Below are 20,502 nucleotides of genomic sequence, written 5' to 3' on the forward strand. Positions count from 1 at the left end.
AGATAAGGAAAGAAGCGCATGCATTATTGAAGCAGTGCGTGGCATCAGACAAGTTAACCATCTGAAGTCACGGGACAATAAGCCAAAGGATACTATCACCTATCTGAGAAACAACAGCCTCTGCCTGATGACCTCCGACAAGACAGGCCGGTTCGTGGTCATTGACAAAGGCGTGTATCAGAGTAAGGCATTGGAAGGACTAACAAAAAACTTTGATCCCGCCAAAATCAGCAAAGCGAAGTTTGCAAAACTTCGCAACAGTGTGGCTTTGAAGTGCGGCTCCTCTGGCAATGAAAAGCTGAAGAAACAGATCACAGAGTGCAAGGCGACCTGTCTAAAGCCTTTCTTCACAATCAAGACGCACAAAGAAGAAATGCCGTTCAGGGTCATCGTTGAAGACCGAGGAACATGGCAACGCTGCTTGTCTCAGTTCCTAAGAGCCCATCTTTCGATCCTCCCGATTCGGGATCCATTTATGGTTAAAGGATCTGAGGAAATCATAGAATTTTTGAAATCAAGCCCCCCGGTTGTGTGCCTTTCAATTGATGTGGTGGACATGTACTATAGCATTCCACGGAGCGCCGCCTTGAAAGCTGTGGAAGAAAGTATTGAACACTTCGGAGTTGTCAGGTTTCAAAACCACTGTGGAATGAATGTCAACTGCTTTCTCGAATTGATTGAATGCTACCTATGCTCCTTGTACGTAGAATTTGAAGGTGAATTGTTTTTGCAAAAGGGAGGCATTAGTATTGGATCCTGTTTGGCGCCTGTGTTGTCCGACATTTTCTTGGCACAGGGTAACCGGAGGATATCGAGCACCCTAGATGCACATAATGTCTTAACTTGCTTTAGGTACGTTGATGATTACTTGCTTTGCCTTCCCAACAGCCCAATTGATTCTATAAATGTGGAAAGCATTCTTAATGAATGGAAGATAGCTTTTCCTGGCCTCAAGTTCACTTCTGAAACCCCAAAGCACAGTCAGATTAGATTCCTAGACCTGCTGGTGACTTGCTGCGACAGTCACACTTGCTGGGCTTACAAGCCTAGAGCAGAAAAACCGCTGCTGCGGTTTGACTCCGGTCATTCCAGAATTGTAAAGCGAGCTGTAGCTACGTCTTGCCTGAAACTAGCTATAAAGAAATCTTGCCCCCACTTGATAATTTACAGCGTAGACCAACAGGTCTCGCGATTGAAGGAGAGCGGTTATCCGGAGCAGTTAATTTGCGGCATTGCAGAAAGCTTACTTGGAGAAGTTACTGGGTCCCACAAAACTAAAACGAGCTACGAGGGACGCCCTGCCGTGATGCCGTATGTTCACAATATCTCCCACAGAATAAGGAGGATAGCCAACAAGTACGGAGTCCAGGTGGTTTTCTCAGCTCCCAATAAGCTCATTGGAATGTGCAAAAAGGTAAACGAGAGTGAAGACCACAAAACGAAGCCTGGGTGCGATATCAAACACGAAAACACCTATGTAAAGTGTGATGAAAACGTCATTTACAGCATTCCACTCAGCTGCCAACGAACTTACGTTGGGCAAACGGGCAGATGCCTTAACAAGAGGCTCCGGGAACACGAAAGATTATGTGAACGAATTGCAAAATCCGGTAATCTGGCACCTCATTGTGCACACTGTCAATGCACACCACTGCTAAAAAACACCAAGGTTATAGGTAGGGCTCGAAACAGACGGGAAAGAGAAATTATCGAAGCTTTCGCAATGCACGTTGCTCCGGATAAGCAATGCGTCAGCTCCCCTTCGGTGATGTTAGGGGGAACTGAATTAACCTATCTCAGGAATAGCAATCTTCGGCTGTTCTAAGCGCGCGTGGTTTTTTTACCTGTTTTCCTTTTTTTTCCTTCATTTTTATTCTTGTCAGCGCGTGCGTACCTCTTCTGTGAATGATATGACGTCAAATGTGTGTATATAGTCATGTTCCTTTTGATATTAAAACAGTTGTTAGAAAGCGCTTCGTCCCGTGTGTTCGTCCTTTTTCCGTGGTTTTTTAGCGCTCAAATATTCCTTCAAGTATGTCTTTTTCTGAGAAGGCGTTGCTATGCGGCGTGTGGAGGGAGTCCTACGAGGCCGTTGCATAGTCTTGAACTGTGTGGACCGCTTGTTCAAGCGCGTCTTGCACTTTCTCGTTCGGTCCTTCCTTGACCCATATCGCCACGTCGTCAACGTGCACAGCGTGCCAAATCCTGAGGATGCGCTGGAAAAGTGGGGAAGTTGGGCCGTTGCCACATTTAAATGGTTCGAGGAGATGACCGAACTTTCTAAATGTGGCAACCCTTCAACTGTAGTATGAAGGCTTGCGTGGATAGGTTAGATCTGAAACTGAACATAGTGCGGGGAAGAATATTTGCACCTCATGGAGTGGGCTGAGTCGCGAGGGCACGCTGTGCTCGAGCAGCTTGCCTGAACATGATGTGAGGGAACTAGGGCGCTGGTTGTTGAGCGAGAAGGGCTTGCTTGGCTTTGGTATCAGGATGATGCCCATATATTTCCATTCTTGGTGTAAATATTTGTGACCGCCATGCCTCCTGTGTCGTAGTCGTTTAACTTGGTCCTCCTGGATTTGTGAGCTCCTTGTAGCGGATACCATCGGCTCCTGGCTCCGTACTTCTCTATTTGCATTAGTGTCACCAAGTGTAGTGGGGCCTTCGTCTCAATCGTCCCTGGTCTTTTCCTTTTAGCGCGTTCCGAAGTTCCACCTCCACTGAAATGCAGCCACCGCGGCTGAGATAAAAACCGTTAACACGTGTTCCAACACGTGTCCAGTTGGCGTCCTAGCCCATAGGCCAACATGGTGATTGGCAGTAGTAATCATTGAAGAGGTAGTGGTGATGGCGGGGATGATAATGCTTGTGGTGGTGATAGCACAAGCAGTAGCGGCAGTGTAACTGAGTAGTTTTAGCGCTACTGCCGTTACCGAAGCCTCTACTCTAGAGACTGCGGCGTCAGTAGTAGTAGCAATGATGGTGGTGGTAATAACGGTGGCAGTGGTAGGCGTGGTGGTGGCGGTAGGAGTGGCAGCCATGATGCTAGTACTACTAGTATTACAATAGTAGTAATAACAGCAGCAGTGCGATTCACGTCCCTCAGGCATACAGCCTGTCGCGTTCGTGCAATGTGGCCTCGGCTGAGACTTTGGAGGCCGTGAAGCCTTCATGCGGCCGTAAAGCACCGTTCCAAATCCCAAGAAGCAACGTCCCATACACAGCTAAGTAAGCCGTAAACACATATGCGCGAGTAGCGGGAAACTCTTCACGATGAATAGGGCTGGGAACAGGTCTCTCCAAAGTGGCTGTCAGATTTACGGCACAGTCGGTGACTGGAATAACAAGCCACAGCGGTGGCCAAGGGAGCTGGCAGGCGTTTTTTTCTCTCCCTTCCCCTCGCTCTTTTTTTCGAGCATCGTAAGTCATCGGAATGGGTTTCGCATTTTGCGCCTTACTCGGCCGTTTCAACGTTTCCGCGAACGGCCCAGAGAAAGCTGGTCGTCGCACATTATCCCAAGACCCTATTGGTAACGCCGTCGGGACGCCGGAACGCGGATCGCATAAGCGCGTTAGTAGACCTTGATGCCTCGTGCGTGGCGTTGGGTTCCGGATGGAATAGCACGTCGGGGGCTTTTACGCGAAGGCTTAAATCTGTTTTTTCATGAAGAGCTTGTTTCTTCCTTTCAATGGTTGCACTCATTTTTGGCCGTTCGCTACTGCGTAAGTCGCGAAAATGCCACAAGGTTTTGACGGCAGTAGCAGATTTTCTGACCCAAGATGCATCAACCGGCATGCATCAACCGGCTGTCACGCGTAAAGCAAGCGTAATGCCAACCAGATGTGCGCACCATACATGCAGCGGTTCGTAAATGCTTTTCATAGAGACGCTTTTACTCGACATGCGTTTGCGCTAGCTCTATCTGCCTGCTGCTCTTTACACCGTACAACGGCTACCATGGGATCCGAAGGTGAAAATCAACATAAAATTTTCGCTCAGACGCAAAGCATATAATAGGAGTATTCTGCCAGAACTTACCTAAATGGTGCAAATGTCCAGGTTAGCCAGAAGGCGTGCACTTATATTGAGAACAACGCAGCGAGCTATGGAAAAGAAAATGATAAAGGTAGTGTTATAATGCAGGAACAGAAATGTGTTACGGAAATGTTTGCTGAAATCGATAAGAGGTATTTTTCTTCCATTAAAATTTTACTACGAGAACAGGAGATATACAAAAACACTGCTTAGACCAATAGCTACAAAGGCTAGCGGCCAGTCCAATACAAAAATTACTTGTAGTTCAACCGCAGAGCGCGTAAGACTAGAGTTTATCATGATGTACACAATAGTGCAGGTTTACAAAACTAAGAGTACGGTAGGAGAATACAATAAGATAACAAAGAACACAAAATAAAAAAGCACAAAAATAAGAAAAGAGTTCACATAATACAAAGAAAAACATACCGAAACCAAAAACCAAGAAAAATGAGGTATCTAGAATTCCCAAAATAAGAGCTTCAGGTAAAATTTGATTTTACATGTAATGCAGTTTACAAGTAATTTAAAATTTTTTGGCTACTTTTACCTCGATAGAGAATCCGTTTTATATTGTTGCTATTATTGCCTTGTGATAGAGAGAACAAAAACTCGATGATCCCATAGGGCAGGGGAAGGGAGGCTACGTTGTTAATAAACGCGTTGTTCACTGCCAACCATCGTCCTTGCTGCGGCGCAGTTCGCGCGGGCTTTCCTACACCACCATTACCAGCCCACACACCACATTCCGAGTTGAGTACTTTGTAGGAAAAAGGCAAGTTTAACCAACGAGCTTAAGTAATTACGCAGGGAGGATGCTCAAAGCCTACTTCGAGGCGGTACAATTAATCAGAGAGAGGGAAAACATTTTGAGTGAAACACCACGTCCGGAAGCATTTTGGACGCTTGTGGCGTCCTCGCCATCTTAATACTACTAGTAGTAGTATCCTGAAATTCTGAGAAGCTGGAAAGGTGGAGTGGCTCATTATCATGGTTCCGGAGAGGTCTGGTGACGTATCGCATAGAGGACAGAAAGTGATCAAGCCGCGTATCAGCAGCGTTAAACAGAAGACATACAAAAACAAGCATAACATTGCTTCTCAGCATAATAAACGCGCTTCTAATATTCTGCTGATCGAGACAACTTACTTGCTCGATGTGACATGCGATGGTAGACATTAATGAAAAAAAAAGAAAAGCGCGCAGAATAAGAGAAATACGCAATGTAAAAATAGCAACAGGCGTTCGTTTCCCATCTTGTGCTAGTCTTCCATCTTTTCCTGCATTTATCATATTTTTTGTGTCCTTCACCTGTGCCGCGGTTCTTCTAGGTTTCTGTACCAAAACATCCGAACACTAAATTATCAGTGGACTGACTGCGATTCACGGTAGAACTCTGCAAGGCTTCTTTTGTGGACGGCGCACGTAAACAATCTGGGGCTTTATTCTTCAAGGGTCCGTATGGCTTCAGGAGGAGTCACTGGACGATGGGATTGCGCGCCTTGTGTTCGACTGCTTTGTTTCACACGTGGTGTTCGTTTACGCAAGTTCTTAAACGGCTGCGTACGCTGTCATTGAGGCTTATCTGGTAACTCTGGAACAGGAACGTGTCAACGCCCCGACAAGTCAAATACATAAACGCGTACATCTCCTGCAAACCCCATTGACACTCTGGGCATAAGTCATCACAAGAATGACCGATTACGTGCCTCCCCATGTATAAATAATAAGCGCCATATTTGCTTCATTTCCCTAACAATACAAATTACTTCCGGCAGAGCTTTCGGCGCCGCGTCCCTGTTCACCCGAACCCCTGGCATTCCGGAGGCATTGGCACTGATGCATATCCATATCCAGGAGACTGTCGTGAATAGAATCCGCTCTTCCGTTTAAAAGCACTGCCGAATACAGCAAAACGAGCTTTAAGGCAATTAAAGTTCTGGTTTTGGCTAGTTGGTTCATGTTGACGTGTGTTATAAACAGCGCAAAGAAGACGTAGACGGCGAAAGGAACACCTACAGCCGAGACAGGCGCTGGATACCAACTCATTTATTTAATCAAAGGCACGTATTTTATAGGTGCAGACATCACTCGTGCACAACAGCTGTCACACGATAAAGTACACTCACACCTACACTTTCTGCGTACAGTCATTGCTTATTAACAGCGCGCGCCACAGTTCTACGAAGCAAAAACAACAACAAGAAAACCAATATAAAACCAGCTTATAACCGGGAATAAATTACTCTTTATTATACACAGGTTCTCTGTTATTTACTCCAGGTTATAAGCCGGTTTTATATTGCTTTCCTTGTTTTTTGCTGTGTTGAACTATGTCCTGGGCCTTTAATAAGTAACTACTGTATGGCGAAAATATCGGTTTATCGCTCGATCGTATGATAGATGCTGTGCACGGGTGATTGCTGTACTTATAAAATATGTCCCTTCGGCTAAATATATGAGCTGGTAGTGAGCGCCATGCGCAAGTGTTCCTTTTCGTTTTCCGCATCTTCTTCACGCTATTCCTAACAGTTCTTTAGGGCGAGTTGGTTGTACACCTCAGACATGACTGATGCGCAAGAATTGCCTTCGCATTCGGAAGACAACGTCCATTCGGGCCAACGCTGCCCGAATGGATGTCTTCATAAAGTTAATATGGTTCTTGCGCTGCAGTTATGTCATCGAACACATTTTCTTTGTTGTCTTCCAACAGGTAGCATGGTTAATGATGCACAGTGAAGAAAAACTGCCTCGGCTACTGCCTTTCATTTATGGTTGTGATGAGGGAAGGGTAAGAGCACGCATCGACTGCTGTCTGAGGCTAAGCATTTGGACAAGCTCTCTTCAAGGCGGTCTTTTAAACTCGGAAACGTGACAAAGAGCACGGATATCATTTCCAAGGAAGCCAGCGGGGTGCTTCCAAGGCCCTGTAGCTATATTAATCAATTGTTATGAAATTAGATAGGTGATGACGAGATAGCCGCAGAGTTATGAAGACGTCGAATCGGCGATGAGTAAAGTAAAAACGCACTACACTAGTGATGAGCAACTTCACTGCCTCAGTAGGCAAGAAGTAGGCAGGAGACCAGGCAGTGGGACGCTGTAGCGTAGGTTCTAGGAATAGCAGGGAGATTTATTAGTGGGATTTGTGAAGCGATTTAGTGAACGGATCACGAATATCTTCTTTCGCAATCGAAAGAAACACAAATGAACTTGAAACAGCCTGAACTGCGAGACTAAAAATGACATTGACTGTATATTGTGCTCCCATTCTGACATTGTGCAAGATGTGGAGGAGCTCGGCAAATTGAGAAGTCGCGAACATGGAGTGGCGAGTCTCGAATTAACCTACATTTCAATAGAGGGTGCATGATATCAGTTTGTGAGAAGCGCATAGCCCAGTTAGCGGTTAGAAGGAGAGTAGATATTCCGAGATATTCCGCTTTAACCGAAGATTACCTCACTATTCAGGAGATTAAAGACAATCTCATAAATATCAGTACGGAGTGTGCAATAAAAGTGGATGGTAGGGTAGCTAGATAGGATACTAGGAGGCTTCCACAGAAGAGAAAAAACCTGATTAAGTGACACCTAGGTATGAAACCGTGCAACCCCAAACACAGAACACAGCTGGATGAAGTGGTTTATGAGGTTTCATTTCATTTCATTTTTTATTCAATCACAACCAATTTATTATTTAAAAGAATGCTTTGAAGAGTGCGAAGACAAACTAGCGGGGCGGTTTCCAATATATGCCAAGTTTAGCAGCGGACGTCAGAGTGTCAGGTGGGCGGCTGAGATTTGGAAGTCTGCATGGATAAGGTGGCTACAGCTCGCACAGGACAGGGTTAATTGGAGGGTTATGGGAGAGGCCTTCGTCTTACAGGGTGGCGTAGTTTGTCTTATGATGATGATGACTTCCGAAAATCTCACAGGTTCGCCTAAGATTTTCATAATGTTTGATAACCAGTTTTGTGAAATCTCATGCGCTATCGGCGCACCGGTGGGTTGGAAGGACAGCAGGGAAGTACAACTGACAGAGAGAAAGGGGAAAGCCACTGAGGTTAGCGAGAAGAGGGTTCCGGTTGTCTACCACACATAGGGGAAAGGGAAGAGGGGATGTAAAAGGGGAAGCGAGGGCCGTTGTAAAAGTCACGGACAACATATAAGGTCGTCTGAGTGACACAAACAACAGAAATAACATACCTGATAGAAGTACTTTACCGTGCGACAGCTGTTGTGCACGAGTGATGTCTGCACCTATAAAATACGTGCCTTTGGCTAAATAAATGAGTTGGTAGCCAGCGCCTGTCTCGGCTGTAGGTGTTCCTCTTCGCCGTCTACGTCTTCTTTGCGCTGTTTATAACACACGTCAACATGAACCAACTAGCCAAAACCAGAACTTTAATTGCCTAAAGGTTCGTTTTACTGTGTTCGACAGTGCTTTTAAACGGAAGAGTGGATTCTGTTCACGACCGTCTCCCGGATATGGATATGCATCAGTGCCAATTCATTCTACTACTGAATACGACGTCTCCGGTTAGGTACCTATCCGCATTAACTACGTTTCGATGGTTGAAACGCAATACAGTTAGTCTCTTCCTGCTGTGAGACCTTCTGAGTGCCAAGTGGCCAAAAATGATCCGAATTCGGGTTGAAGGCTAGCTGCAGAAAGTGAAGGGCAGCCAGGGTATGAGAAGGCTCGCTAAGATGCAAAGGACGCATCGGCGATAACTAGCGGCCAGTTTTCTGAGAACCTACCAGTGACGTGGGAAGCCAAGCCCTGAGGAAAATAAAAGGGGAAATGTCATTCGGCACTCTCAGCAGGAGTGCTCCTTGCATCACGCACGGCTGGTGCTGCCAGAAGCGTCCTGATGAAAGCCGACGCCTCCTGTCCCTTGAGAGTTCATTCGATTCCTTACTCTCTCGCTGCCGTAAAAAGCTCTGCACGTCAGCCCGTCGTGCAGCTGCCTCGTTGCCTCTGCAGTATGAAAGCACTACGGTGTCTCTGCCAGAGAGAATGAGCAGGGAACGACTGAGCCGCAAGTGACTCCGGACAGAGACCTCAGGGAGAACATACCAATCCGCTACACACGTCAGTAATCTTTGACAATGGCCACGTCTTTACTCTTTTTCTAGGCCGATGACTTTTGTACTCCAGTGTAGCCTACGCAGTCAGTTCCTATGACACGTGCATTCCGCCAGTTAAGTCTTGAAGGCCTACTTCCAATCGGCAAAGCTTTTGGCCAAGAGCAGATGACCACTGTCCTTTCTTCTGTAAAGCCCTCTAGAACTTGTCTGCCTTGATCAGACGGTTTCAGGTGCCGAGGAAACAATGTCACTCGCCTCCGATCTTTCTTCAACACTTCCTTTAAAGAAGCCTTTTTTTCACCTGACTGAGGAATAACAAAAAGACCTGTTTTAACGCAATCTTTTAGAACCTTGTTCCACCATGCTGTTTTTCTACCCCCCGTTGTGCACTGGGTGGATATTTTCACCTAAACTGAGCGGTTAATTAAGACTGATTGTGCCAGGAAATAACAAGTACGGCGGCCGAAGGGACGAGGTATGCGCGTCTTCTCCCTTCGGCCATCGTCTTCCTTTTGTGGCGCTACATTCAATCTTAATGATGAAATACCAGCATGTACAAACCTTCCTATTAGGTCTCAGTCTACTTCAAGCACTTTAAAGTCTGTTATATGTCTAAAAGATTCTGAAACTTCGATTTCAATAGCGTGTACCTTCTGCATTTGAAGAATTTTCTCCAGTTTCGTTCATTACCTGCTTCGAAGTCTGTCCGCCACTACGTACCTGTCTCATTCTAAGCTCGTCGAGCGCGTGTCTGCAGTCTCAGTCGTACGGTGTCGACCTGTGAGCAGCTATATAACTCGGATCAAAAGGCTATTATAACGTGTTCTCAGTCAGCGGACAACCAATAAGCCCCGACTTACAAATCGTACTGACTCAGTGCTAACCTGGTGCAGTGATGGATGGGATCAACTCGAGCGAGGAAGACTTCCCCTTGTTCCCCGAGGAAGGACTTCCCGAGGACTACGACTACGAAGAGTCGGCGTGGCGATTCGACCTCGCCGACCTGGTGCCCACCGCGGCCGTGTACGGGGCCACCCTGCTCCTGGGGCTGGTGGGCAACCTGCTCATCGTGTACACGGTGGCCCGGTTCCCGCGCATGCGCTCCATCTCCAACCTGTTCCTGGCCTCGCTCGCCTCGGCCGACCTGCTCATCGTGCTGCTCTGCGTGCCGGTCAAGTTCGGCCAGCTCTTCTCCTACACCTGGACGCTGGGGGAGCTGGGATGCAAGCTGCTCCTCTACGTGCAGCACGTGTCCATGATCTGCTCTGTGCTCAACCTCACCTTCCTCAGCATCGAGAGGTATGGTAGTGTTGGTAGTGTGTAACGCTTACGCTCGTAGCGTTAGTTGAGGCTTGCTTGGTAGTAGTGACATCGTCGTTAATACTCCCGCGTTCACTTTCTTTACCAAGAACTCTGGCCAGGCTGGCAAAGCAATGGACATGCTCCGCAATGTGCCTTGTGTGGTTTTATGGTGATTTATCTATGCTTCTTAAAGGGAGTAATTAGTCACTGGCATCCGCCAAAGCACAGCCGTATGTCTACAAGGGAAAGCTATGAAGATTTCTCAGGAGCTTCGCTGTTGAAGAACGTCCTTATATGCGGATCGAACCCGGTCCCACCATCTGTCCGGGGCAGTCGCTGTACCAACTGAGCTAACCCGGACGGCTAGCAGAAGGCAGAGGAAGGCTTTGAATGAGCCATCAGTAATTCAGCATCTGCATCATTTAGATCTTTACATAATCTCAGTGCCTCTGGCGGGCTCGGTTTCATGCTGTAATGAGATGTTCAGTGAAAACTCGCATACATAGTAACCTTACCGAAAATTTGATGTCACGGCTGCCTACTTGTTTGATAGGTATGGTTTTGAGGACCTCCTTTCCTCGAGATGAAAAAAAAAAAAAATCCGACAAAACCCCCACAGAACCTGAGGTTAAAATCTGAGATACCTAATCAGGTTCTGCAGCCAGTCGTCAGGACTGTTCTCGTGATCTCGGCCAGGTTTACGCCGTTTTCACAGCAATGGTTCCTTCTTCAGTGAATCTAGGCCTCTGCCAACCATTTCCACGCTATGCCAGCAAATTCTCTGTCATCTCCTCACTTGACTCTCATTCGTTCCTGCTACTTTTTCTTAAGCTTGCGAGGAAGGCCTTCCTCGCAATGTATCAGCTGTGTCGTACGGAAGGGGCAGAAAACAAGAGTACAGCCTATTTTGCGGACAGCCTAGCGGTTGCCTTCAATGGCATCGCTCACCGAATGCTCTCATCGTGCTAATGCGATAACGCGACAGCTTCGAGCCCACGTTAGTCACCTTGCAGTTTGTAGCACCTTCGTCATCAGCTCAGTTGATATTGTTACGTTGTTGTGACGGCAGTCCAGCGGTCAGGAAGACACCAACCAGTCTTTGACACGAAGCTCTTTATTTGGGCTGACTTGCGCCCGCAAAAGAACTGAATCACTCGGAGGTGGCGTAAGCAACAAACGTGCTTGTCGGTCGTCGAACTACGAATGCCCGCTGCTCGCGGCATTGTTCAATTTAAAGCCGCCAAAGAAACTTCCAGATAACAGGTCGAGATCATCCAGAGTAATCTGGAAACACGTAGATGCAGCTGTTATGGCTGTGAACAATCGAGATTAGACCGGTCGCTTCTCGCGTCTCGAACAAAAATAACTCCCCTTTTCTGCGGCCTTGCACGAACGAACGGACGCTACAATGATACATGGCAATATCTCCGGCCCGTACGTCGTAAAAACGACGTCAAGACACCTCAAAGGCTGTTTACATGGTCCGGGTGGTGGTGGTGGTGAAAAACATTTATAATGCAATAAATATTTACAGAGAGGTGATTGGGGTAGGCCCTATTGGCCCTTTCCCCTAACAATACTACGTGGAGCCCCTATTCCGGGGCCCCATTGGCAAGCAACGCCGCCCGCGTCCGGTGAACCAAGGCCTTTTGGGAAGATCGTTAGTGGAGCGCTTGCTACTGAAAATGTCAAACATTTACCGCGCTAGCTCGGCTATCAAGAAAATCGGGTCACATATGTGGATTGCTATTAGTAGGGCGTCACAAAAGGGCGTCATTTTTCTCCATATTGGCAAAGGGTGTTAGTGTAAACAGAAGAAGGTAACGGATGCTTTTTTAAAATAATTAGTGGCAAAACGAAGGCTTCTACGCAGCGATCTATTTTTAAGCGCCGGTGACAGAGTGCGCCTAGTTGCCTACCTGTCTCTGTGCTGTTCGGTAAGGTCGTATTGGTCAGCACACGGGTGGGCAGCTCCGAAAACTAGCGACCTCCTTCACTCTTCCAACCCTTCTGGTGTAGGGAAGAGCTAATCAATTTGAGTGCCTACTTTCCAACACCGACGCTCGCGCCAGCGGTGGATAGATCAATCATTTGATGCGTGGGAGGTACGGTGTCGGTAGTTTTCCCTATGAACTGTAAAGGAATGCTTTGCTGGAGTAAATTTTGTACATGGCTTTAGTTTCTTCCCACTGAGCTAGATTCTGTTGGTTTTATCTAAAGATGTGGTAGCATTTCTCCAGTGTGGCGATCGCCCTGCCTTTGTGCATAGTGCGTTGTCGGTTTTGTGAGGCAAACAATCAGAGCACGGAGAAATGAGTGAAGAGCCCCTTGAAAATCAGCGCCTTTAAACATTCTTAAGCTCTCTGTTCGTCTCCTCCCTCGCACACGTTGTTTATGAGCACACAGTGATTGGCTAAGAGGTGATAACCAACGCTAAAGGGCCTAAACAAAACCTTATTGCAGCCGCCCACAATGCCGGGAAGTGTGAAAATAGGTGCACAACGAAGAATACATATTCTTTTCACGGCGGGTGAATATTTGTGATGTTGTTCGAAACATACGAGTTGCTAAATGTGAATAAGCTGTTGTGAGGGAGCCTTGGGCGCAATACAAAGGCTTGCCATGGCGTGTTTGAAATATGTATTATGAGACTGAAATATGCATCCGGGCACACGCATATATACGTATGCGCACAAAAATGGCAGGAAAATGAATAAACAATTCACTCTATTAGCTGGAAGCAGCATGTCTTTATTTACTAAGATCGTCTATACTGTATTGTGGTTGATGTAGTTCTTTTTGTGTGTGTGTGTGCGCGTGTGTGGCAGTTTCTCCACGGGTTTTCGAAACGGTGGGCTTGTTACAACACATGAAAAATTGCCGACTAACGGAGCTGTGCTACGATATACGAGTACTTGGTGATGCTCGTTGCCCAGTTATCTGCAAACACAGCTATTTGCTCGCTTTATTTTGGCATGTTGTCTTACCTCTGTCTCGTTGTAGTTGTTTCTAAGGTCTGCATGCTGGTGCTGTTATCACGGTTAAGAACAATGGAGCCATGTCTCATAATTCCCTCACCCCTCTCCTGCCCTATCGTCATTCTAGATACTACGCGGTGATTCATCCGGTTCGCTCCCGTTACCTGTGCACTTTCAGCCAAGCACGGCGGGTGATCATCTTCATCTGGATCGCAGCTTTCCTCACAGCTCTGCCCATCATATTCGTCCAGGTGAGGGAGGCAGCAAATGGCCGGCACGATGCTGATGGGTTTTGAAACGAAACGCGGCCGTCTCATTCGACGATATATAGTAGGATACAACTTTAAAAAAACAGTGGTTGTTAACAATCGGCCATAGTCCCCGGCGTCCTGTATTAGTTTGCTGGCAAACCGCGACAGTAAACATAATCAGATTTTTTAGGCTTGAATATATTAAACAACTTAGGTGTTAAAATTTTATACCTTATAATTTTTTTCGTATGCTTCTTGTGTGGGTAACAATAAAAGGTTTTAACTAGGGACTACTTTTTTTGTCGTGGAGAAATTCTGTACGGCGATCCTTATTGTGGATGGAGCTTCACTGTAGACAAGTTCTATCCGGTTATACAAACATTTTTGATAAGTGCCTGTGAGCGCTGGCTTTATACTTGATTGACAGAACCGCCGCGGTGGCTCAGTGGTTACGGCGCTCGGCTGCTAACCCGAAAGACGCGGATTCGATTCCGGCTGCGGCGACTGAATTTCGATGAAGGCGAAATCCTAGAGGCCCGTGTACTGTGCGATGTCAGTGCATGTTAAAGAACCCCAGGTGGTCGAAATTTCCGGAGCCCTTCACTACGGCGTCCCTCATAGCCTGAGTCGCTTTGGGATGTTAAACCCCAATAAACCAAACTTGATTAAGAGAAAAGCAATGGCTGCAAAGTTAGCTCTTCTGTCACCGTTAAAGCAAAAATAAAACTTAGGTCACCTGCACCGCTGTGGAAGACTGTGTTCTGAGGGAACGCTGAAAATTAATTGCGCAAAACAAATCTGTACGTACATCCAGCGCATCTGCGTTGCCATAGTAATGCGCAGGCGTAATGCCTCTTATTGTTGCTTGATAAAGAGCCCTGTTACATTGCCTCTCGTAATCCCCTGAAGGTGCACGTGGAGATGGGTCTGCGGCGGCGTGCCTACTGGTGCATGCGCGATGAAGCCAGTCCGGGAGCGTGGCGCTCCTTCGAGATCTACATGCTCATCCTGGTGTTCTGCATACCCACCCTGGTCATGGGCTACGCCTACGCCAAGATATGCGCCCAGCTCTGGATGGTGGTGCGAGAGAGGGCCAGCCTGACCACGGGCACCGCGTAAGTCCAGTTTCTACATCACATGTCTACGTCACACGCCTATGCGGCATTCCTACGTCACAGCCTACGTCACATGCCTACGGTAACTGCGTATAGGCGCGGCCATAAGTAAACGGAGCACGCTATTTCGTTCGAAGGGCAATCATGCCTTCTCCATTGGAAATGAAGAAGCATTGTTCGTCTACAAGAAAGCCCACAAACCTCCGCTACCAGCATGCGCGTACCACTGCTGGAAATTTCAATTAGGTGACGCGTGAGAAATATTCGAAGACAGACGCGTGCTCCGTTTACTTTTGTCCGCGCCTGTACATCCTAGGGCGAGCAGTGCACGTGGAAATAGGTAGCTGAAGTATAACTGCTAGTGCGCCTGACATGGCGCAGTTGACTTCCAGAGAGACAGACAGACAGTACGAAATAACCGCGGCTGATTTTGTATTCGGGCTTCAATTACCAACTTAGCTCATAGACATACCTGGAAGGAACGCCTCGAGAAGTTAGGGTGTGTTCCACACAACGGCCAGCGCCTTCAAGGCGCTGATCTAGGTAGAGGAACTTCCGGTCTTTAGTACTAATTAGGTTTGCTTTTTATAAATACTGCGGCTAGGCTATCAGTGCAGCTTGTCGTGCTTGAGGTGCTTGTCTTCTCAAGAGTGTAATAAAACAACACGAATAGCGAGATTATGGTTTTTAGATTATTGTGGCAATAGCTGACTCTGGGTGGACGCGCTATGTTGGATAATCACTCATCTCAGATTAGAATCCATCTTGATTTTCGACACAATACCTTCAATTATCTCGCAGAATTATACGCTGGTCTGCTCTTGAGAACGCGAAAAAAAAGAGTTCCAGATATTTCGCTAGGCCCTAGGTGGGAAAGGGTGGTATCGAGATAGCTGTGGTTGTCAGTTCCTTATCAGGATCAGAACGATAGACATGTCCAAGTTTATTTCATTTTAGCGAACATAAATTCTTTTGTGTACTAGTTGACAGCTTAAGTTAGCATTCTGGTGGTCTGCGCGCGGAAATTGCGACCGCCATCAATCAGTATCCTGTCAAAAGTCTAAAACGTAGTTTTGTGTACCACCTTGAATATAGCAAACGTTAGAGTGTTAACCTCGGATACACTGAACTTAATTATGCCACATCGGATATAACGAATTTCTAGCGTTAGACTGGGATATAATAAACCTTCCTGTGTTATTTCTGATATACAAATTACTTTCGTGTCTGGACCTAGGACGTCACGAACTTAGTGTGTTGACCTCAGATATAACGAACTTATGGAAACTACAGATGTACCGGATGTTTGGCTGTTAACGCATTAAAACCATCCACCGAGGATCGCTTAAGAGTTTATTTCCAGTTATGAAAGATATTCGCGGAATGAAGCAGTAAAAAAACGCATTGCGTTTATAATCACCGGAAGTGCTGCATTCAGTCGTGGAGCCTAACATGAAAAGCGTTTTCCTACGCCATCCTGCAGTGTTTCCACCGAGATGACCGAGCAGAAGCCGAAGAAGAAGACCAGCTTTGCGCCCAATGGAGACCCGTCAAGTCTCAAGCCGTCACGCGCAGACGAGGACACAGTTCGGCAGGTGACTGATCTTCACGTTCTTCACGTACTGCGTTTGTGTTTAAGCACCAGCGCTGGTTCTACGAGCAGATCGTCAGGATGACATCCGGTCGTTCCATGTTAAAAATGCTTGCCTTACCAAAGCTGCAGCGTTGAGAGAACGGCAAGAACTCGCTGCAACAATGCACAGGCCATATGGAAGCGTGTGAGATCAGTGATGTAACATCCTTCTAAACGGCTTTCTTTGAAGCACTTGAGAACGCTGCTGTATATGTCTGTAAAAGTTAGTGTTCGCACACGGGTGGACGCAAATACGCATGCAGGCGGTTGTATGTACTATGATATGGTATACACAACATGATTCTCTGCTCGAGTGACGCCTTCTGTATTTTTTTCAGTTATCATGCCAAACATTGTTTTTGTTCTGTTAATATAAGATTAGTATTGCGTTTCACTGTCTAACTTGTGGAACGATTTATTAAACTCTTGGACACACTAGTACCAAGGTTAATTAACAGGTTTTTAGTACTGTTTGCTTTATTTCTAATGCCCGTGAGAACAAGTGTTTGCAAGAAGTCGATGAACACAATCTTTTCAGATCAGATATTTATACGTAAATTTACTGGCGAAAGGGCGGATCGCAGCGGTTTTCTGAAGGATCTTTCAGCATTGGCTTAGCTGCTGGACACACGACAGCACTGCTGACGGACCGGTCTATGACGCGACTAATCTTTTACTTCTGTTCGGTCTCCGGCAGGTCATCAAGATGCTGATCCTGGTGGTGTCCCTGTTCGTGCTCTGCTGGGCGCCCATCCTGATCCTGAACGTTCTGACGGCCTTCGGGGGCGTCTCGACGCTCAACTACTCCTACCTGAAACCGCTGCGCACATGCTTCCACCTTCTGTCGTACCTGAACAGCTGCGTGAACCCTCTCGTGTACGGCTTCATGTCGCGCTCGTTCCGCGGCTCCTTCCGCGAGGCCCTGCTCGGGTGCGTCCATCCGGGCACGGCGACCCCTTGGCGCGGGGCCACTGTGCGCCTGAGCCGGACGCGCACCACGAGCGTGAGCATGGGACGCTCGGCCACTTACGTCACGTGACCCTGTTGGCAGAAGCCGGACACCGACGCCACTGTGTGCTGCGTGCCGTGTCTTGGCAGCGATGGCTCGAGAGTGGACACTTGAAGACGTCTTAAAGACGTTTTGAAGACCTCTTGAAGACCTCTTGAGGACACTTGAAGACCTCAAAACTAACGAAGAGTATGCCTTCCAGCATGACGGACAAGAAAATGAAGGGTGTAGAGTCTGGGCTCGGCTAGCACTCAAAAACAGTTTTTTGAACATTAAAATGCCGGATTAAATGTTTAAATGGCGCTGTTTACGGCAGGAGAACGATAATACCTACTAGAGATGTCGAGAAAAGCCTTCGATGGTACTCTCAAACAATGACTTGGTTATAAGAGGCTGTGATGGCATCGAGAGTGGTCAGAGAAACAAGAATTCATGAAAGTTGCCTGGAGGGTGTGTGACACATAAGGACATGACGGGCGCGTCAAAAGCTCGCAGTGGACACTAACAGTGGACAAGGGCCGTTGTGGACGTGGTGTACGCTCGCAAGGACGCAGTGTAATTATGCGAAGTGTTACAAGTTTGGAGTGTGATGTGAGAAGATGTTAGTGTGAATAGCTGACGATGCATGTTCGCCTCAGAGTGCTTTGAACAACATGCCAGCATGTGTTATGGAACAATACTGCGTAAGAAATCGACCCGTGATGTTTGGTGAGTTCTGCGACAAACAAAGGGAAGCTTCTTCCCAAACTGTATCCTGTCGTTGGTGCGACTGTTGGCTCGTCTTTCGGTTGTCGGTGTATATGTCAGAGAGACTGTGCAATGTGCGAAGTCAATGAGGATGTTTGCTATGGTGCCCAGTAACAATGCACACACAGAAATTGTGACTGCAGTTGAAAGTGAATACTTGCCAAATTACAAAGCTTAGTGCTGTACATTCGTTTTTTGTTGCTCACACAGAAAACCCGCCAACGCTTTTTTCTTCTGTGTTGATTCTTTCTTTGGTTTTTATGCTAGAATGTTTAGGAGTAAATACTGAGCGTGTCAAGTGATTTCTATTTTCGAAGGGTGCTTGATGTCTAGGTTTAGTAGCTTCCTGAATGAACACGTTTACTTTTTGGCTATTGTACAGTCCAAATTTACTAACACAGATCTGACCGCTTCTGGCAAAGGACGGGGTCATTTGGAGAGACATGTGAGAGGCCTTTGCTCTGCAGTGGGCGTAGTCAGGCTGATGATGATGATGAACCTGAATGCTGTTCTAGCATTTCATCTGGGTGTCGTCGTGTTAATTTATATAAGCTGATAATAAAGAAGATGGTTGTTTCGAACTTCTCTGGCGCAATATATGCTTGTGTGCTTTACAAAATGAGGCAGCAGTCAATACGTTCATGCCTGGAGGCAGCCTTAGTGGAGCGGTCCCAACGGAAGCCTGGACTCCTTTAGGAAAGGAGCCAAGAATATTGTAGTGCCTATATTCTTTCCTACACCCAAAGGCTGCTTAGTGGTTCCGTTGTTATCCTCTCGTGAACAAAGAAAGACGAATACCACGATGAATTCTTTCATGTGAGAACATTTACTTTTTGGCGTTTCGGAGCAAACGGAGATCATTGCGTTTCATGCAAAGTCACTGTAATCTCTTTTGAAAGTCCGCATTGTTCATCCCCAATAAGAACTGTGGTGCCACGAGGAAGAAGTATTGTGCATCGCCTTGAGTAAGTATCCTTGACCACTGCTGACCTAATGCCTGCTCACGGGTTACTTTGTTAATCTCCCATAAATGCAGCAATAGGGAAACTGTGAAGTGTTCTTTCCCGTGGTGTTGGAAGGGCAAGAAGCAGAGTGTTTCTTTTTTTAACTGTGTGGATATACTCTGCTCTTAGAGTGCGATTTGTTCACCATCCAAAAGTTGCCCCGAGAGCCAGGTGTTACGAGCCGTTATGGCTGGGCAGGTCCAAGTTCCTGCCACCTTTGCCGCCCTTTTGTGACTGCCAGCGTCGATGGCGATGCTGGAATATTCAGAAGACTAATCACTGAACAAGTCAACCAGACCCTTTCCTTGAAGGCCCTGGTTCAAGTTGCATCGAATAGCTGTGTTTGCTACAATGTTTAGGTGCGTCAGATGACCAGCCACTCCTATTTAGGCGCTGAAAACCATTTGTCTTGGCAAGGGGTGTTGTTGCGGCCAGGGGCCCATCTTGCGCTCGCTATAAAAGGCAGGAATATTCTTTTATACAAAATGGCGGGACCAGCGCCTGAATGTAACAACACTGTGCATATATGATGGCGTCATTTGCTGTTCTACACAACGGCATAAGCCGGTGGCTTACATTAAACAGTTGTGCAAAATGGCTTCATTTTCTCGTCTTTATACAACAGCCAACTGGAGCGTAAATTTTACAAGAAGCAAGCTATATGTACTAACATTTTGCAGTTCAACACGTACTACGCGTGGCTTACACTTCTACAGATATGACAGAAGCCAACAGCCACAGAAACCAAGGGGCACAGGGGATTTTTTTTTTTTTTTCATTTATTTATTTAGTTTGTGGTGTTGATCAGTTTAGAATATTCTAAACTGATCAACACCACAAACTAAATAAATAAATGAAAAAAAAAAAAAAAATCCCCTGTGCCCCTTGGTTTCTGTGGCTGTTGGCTTCTGTCATATTTATAACGAGCCCCTCATTCCCCTTCCCTTGTTTGCTTAACTTCTACAGATAGGCACACAGAACGGTCCCATTGTACATGTAAGAAACACAGGGTCCGGCATAGCATGGGCTATGCTGAAAGTTTTCAGCTACTGAATTAGAGGCCCGCTATTCCCAGTAAATGTATGCAGTAGCGGCAATTGGACATGCTCGTCACACAGTGGACATAAACTTCTCTGGTTAAGACTTATCTGATGCAAGTGCTACCTCTGGTGGTTGGCTAAAGCGGGCTATTGGCCACTTCGGCGCCAAACTAGACGAACCACGTGGCCATATCAGCGTCGGCGACTCACTCTACCCAGAAGGCGAGGGGCTTGACTGAAAAGCCCGTATCCTCTAGGTATTGCCGGCTGTAATGCAAGAAAGCCCTGACGGT

At 46.8% G+C, this 20,502-nt stretch overlaps 1 protein-coding gene across 1 annotated transcript in view; it reads left to right on the plus strand.

Moving 5' to 3' along the window:
• Positions 1–18,733, plus strand: part of LOC149365449 (QRFP-like peptide receptor) — a 57,780-nt gene extending 39,047 nt beyond the window's left edge. Inside the window, exons 2-6 of the mRNA XM_089542697.1 lie at positions 10,024–10,429; positions 13,538–13,661; positions 14,571–14,776; positions 16,260–16,371; positions 17,107–18,733. Of these exons, the coding sequence (XP_089398823.1) occupies positions 10,026–10,429; positions 13,538–13,661; positions 14,571–14,776; positions 16,260–16,371; positions 17,107–17,448 (1,188 nt within the window). The 5' untranslated portion in view covers positions 10,024–10,025 and the 3' untranslated portion in view covers positions 17,449–18,733. The remainder of the gene's footprint in view (positions 1–10,023; positions 10,430–13,537; positions 13,662–14,570; positions 14,777–16,259; positions 16,372–17,106) is intronic.
• The last annotated feature ends 1,769 nt before the right edge of the window (positions 18,734–20,502 follow it).

The sequence above is a fragment of the Amblyomma mixtum genome, chromosome 1, assembly GCF_055824585.1.
Source record: "Amblyomma mixtum isolate Tamu chromosome 1, ASM5582458v1, whole genome shotgun sequence".
Taxonomy (NCBI): domain Eukaryota; kingdom Metazoa; phylum Arthropoda; class Arachnida; order Ixodida; family Ixodidae; genus Amblyomma; species Amblyomma mixtum.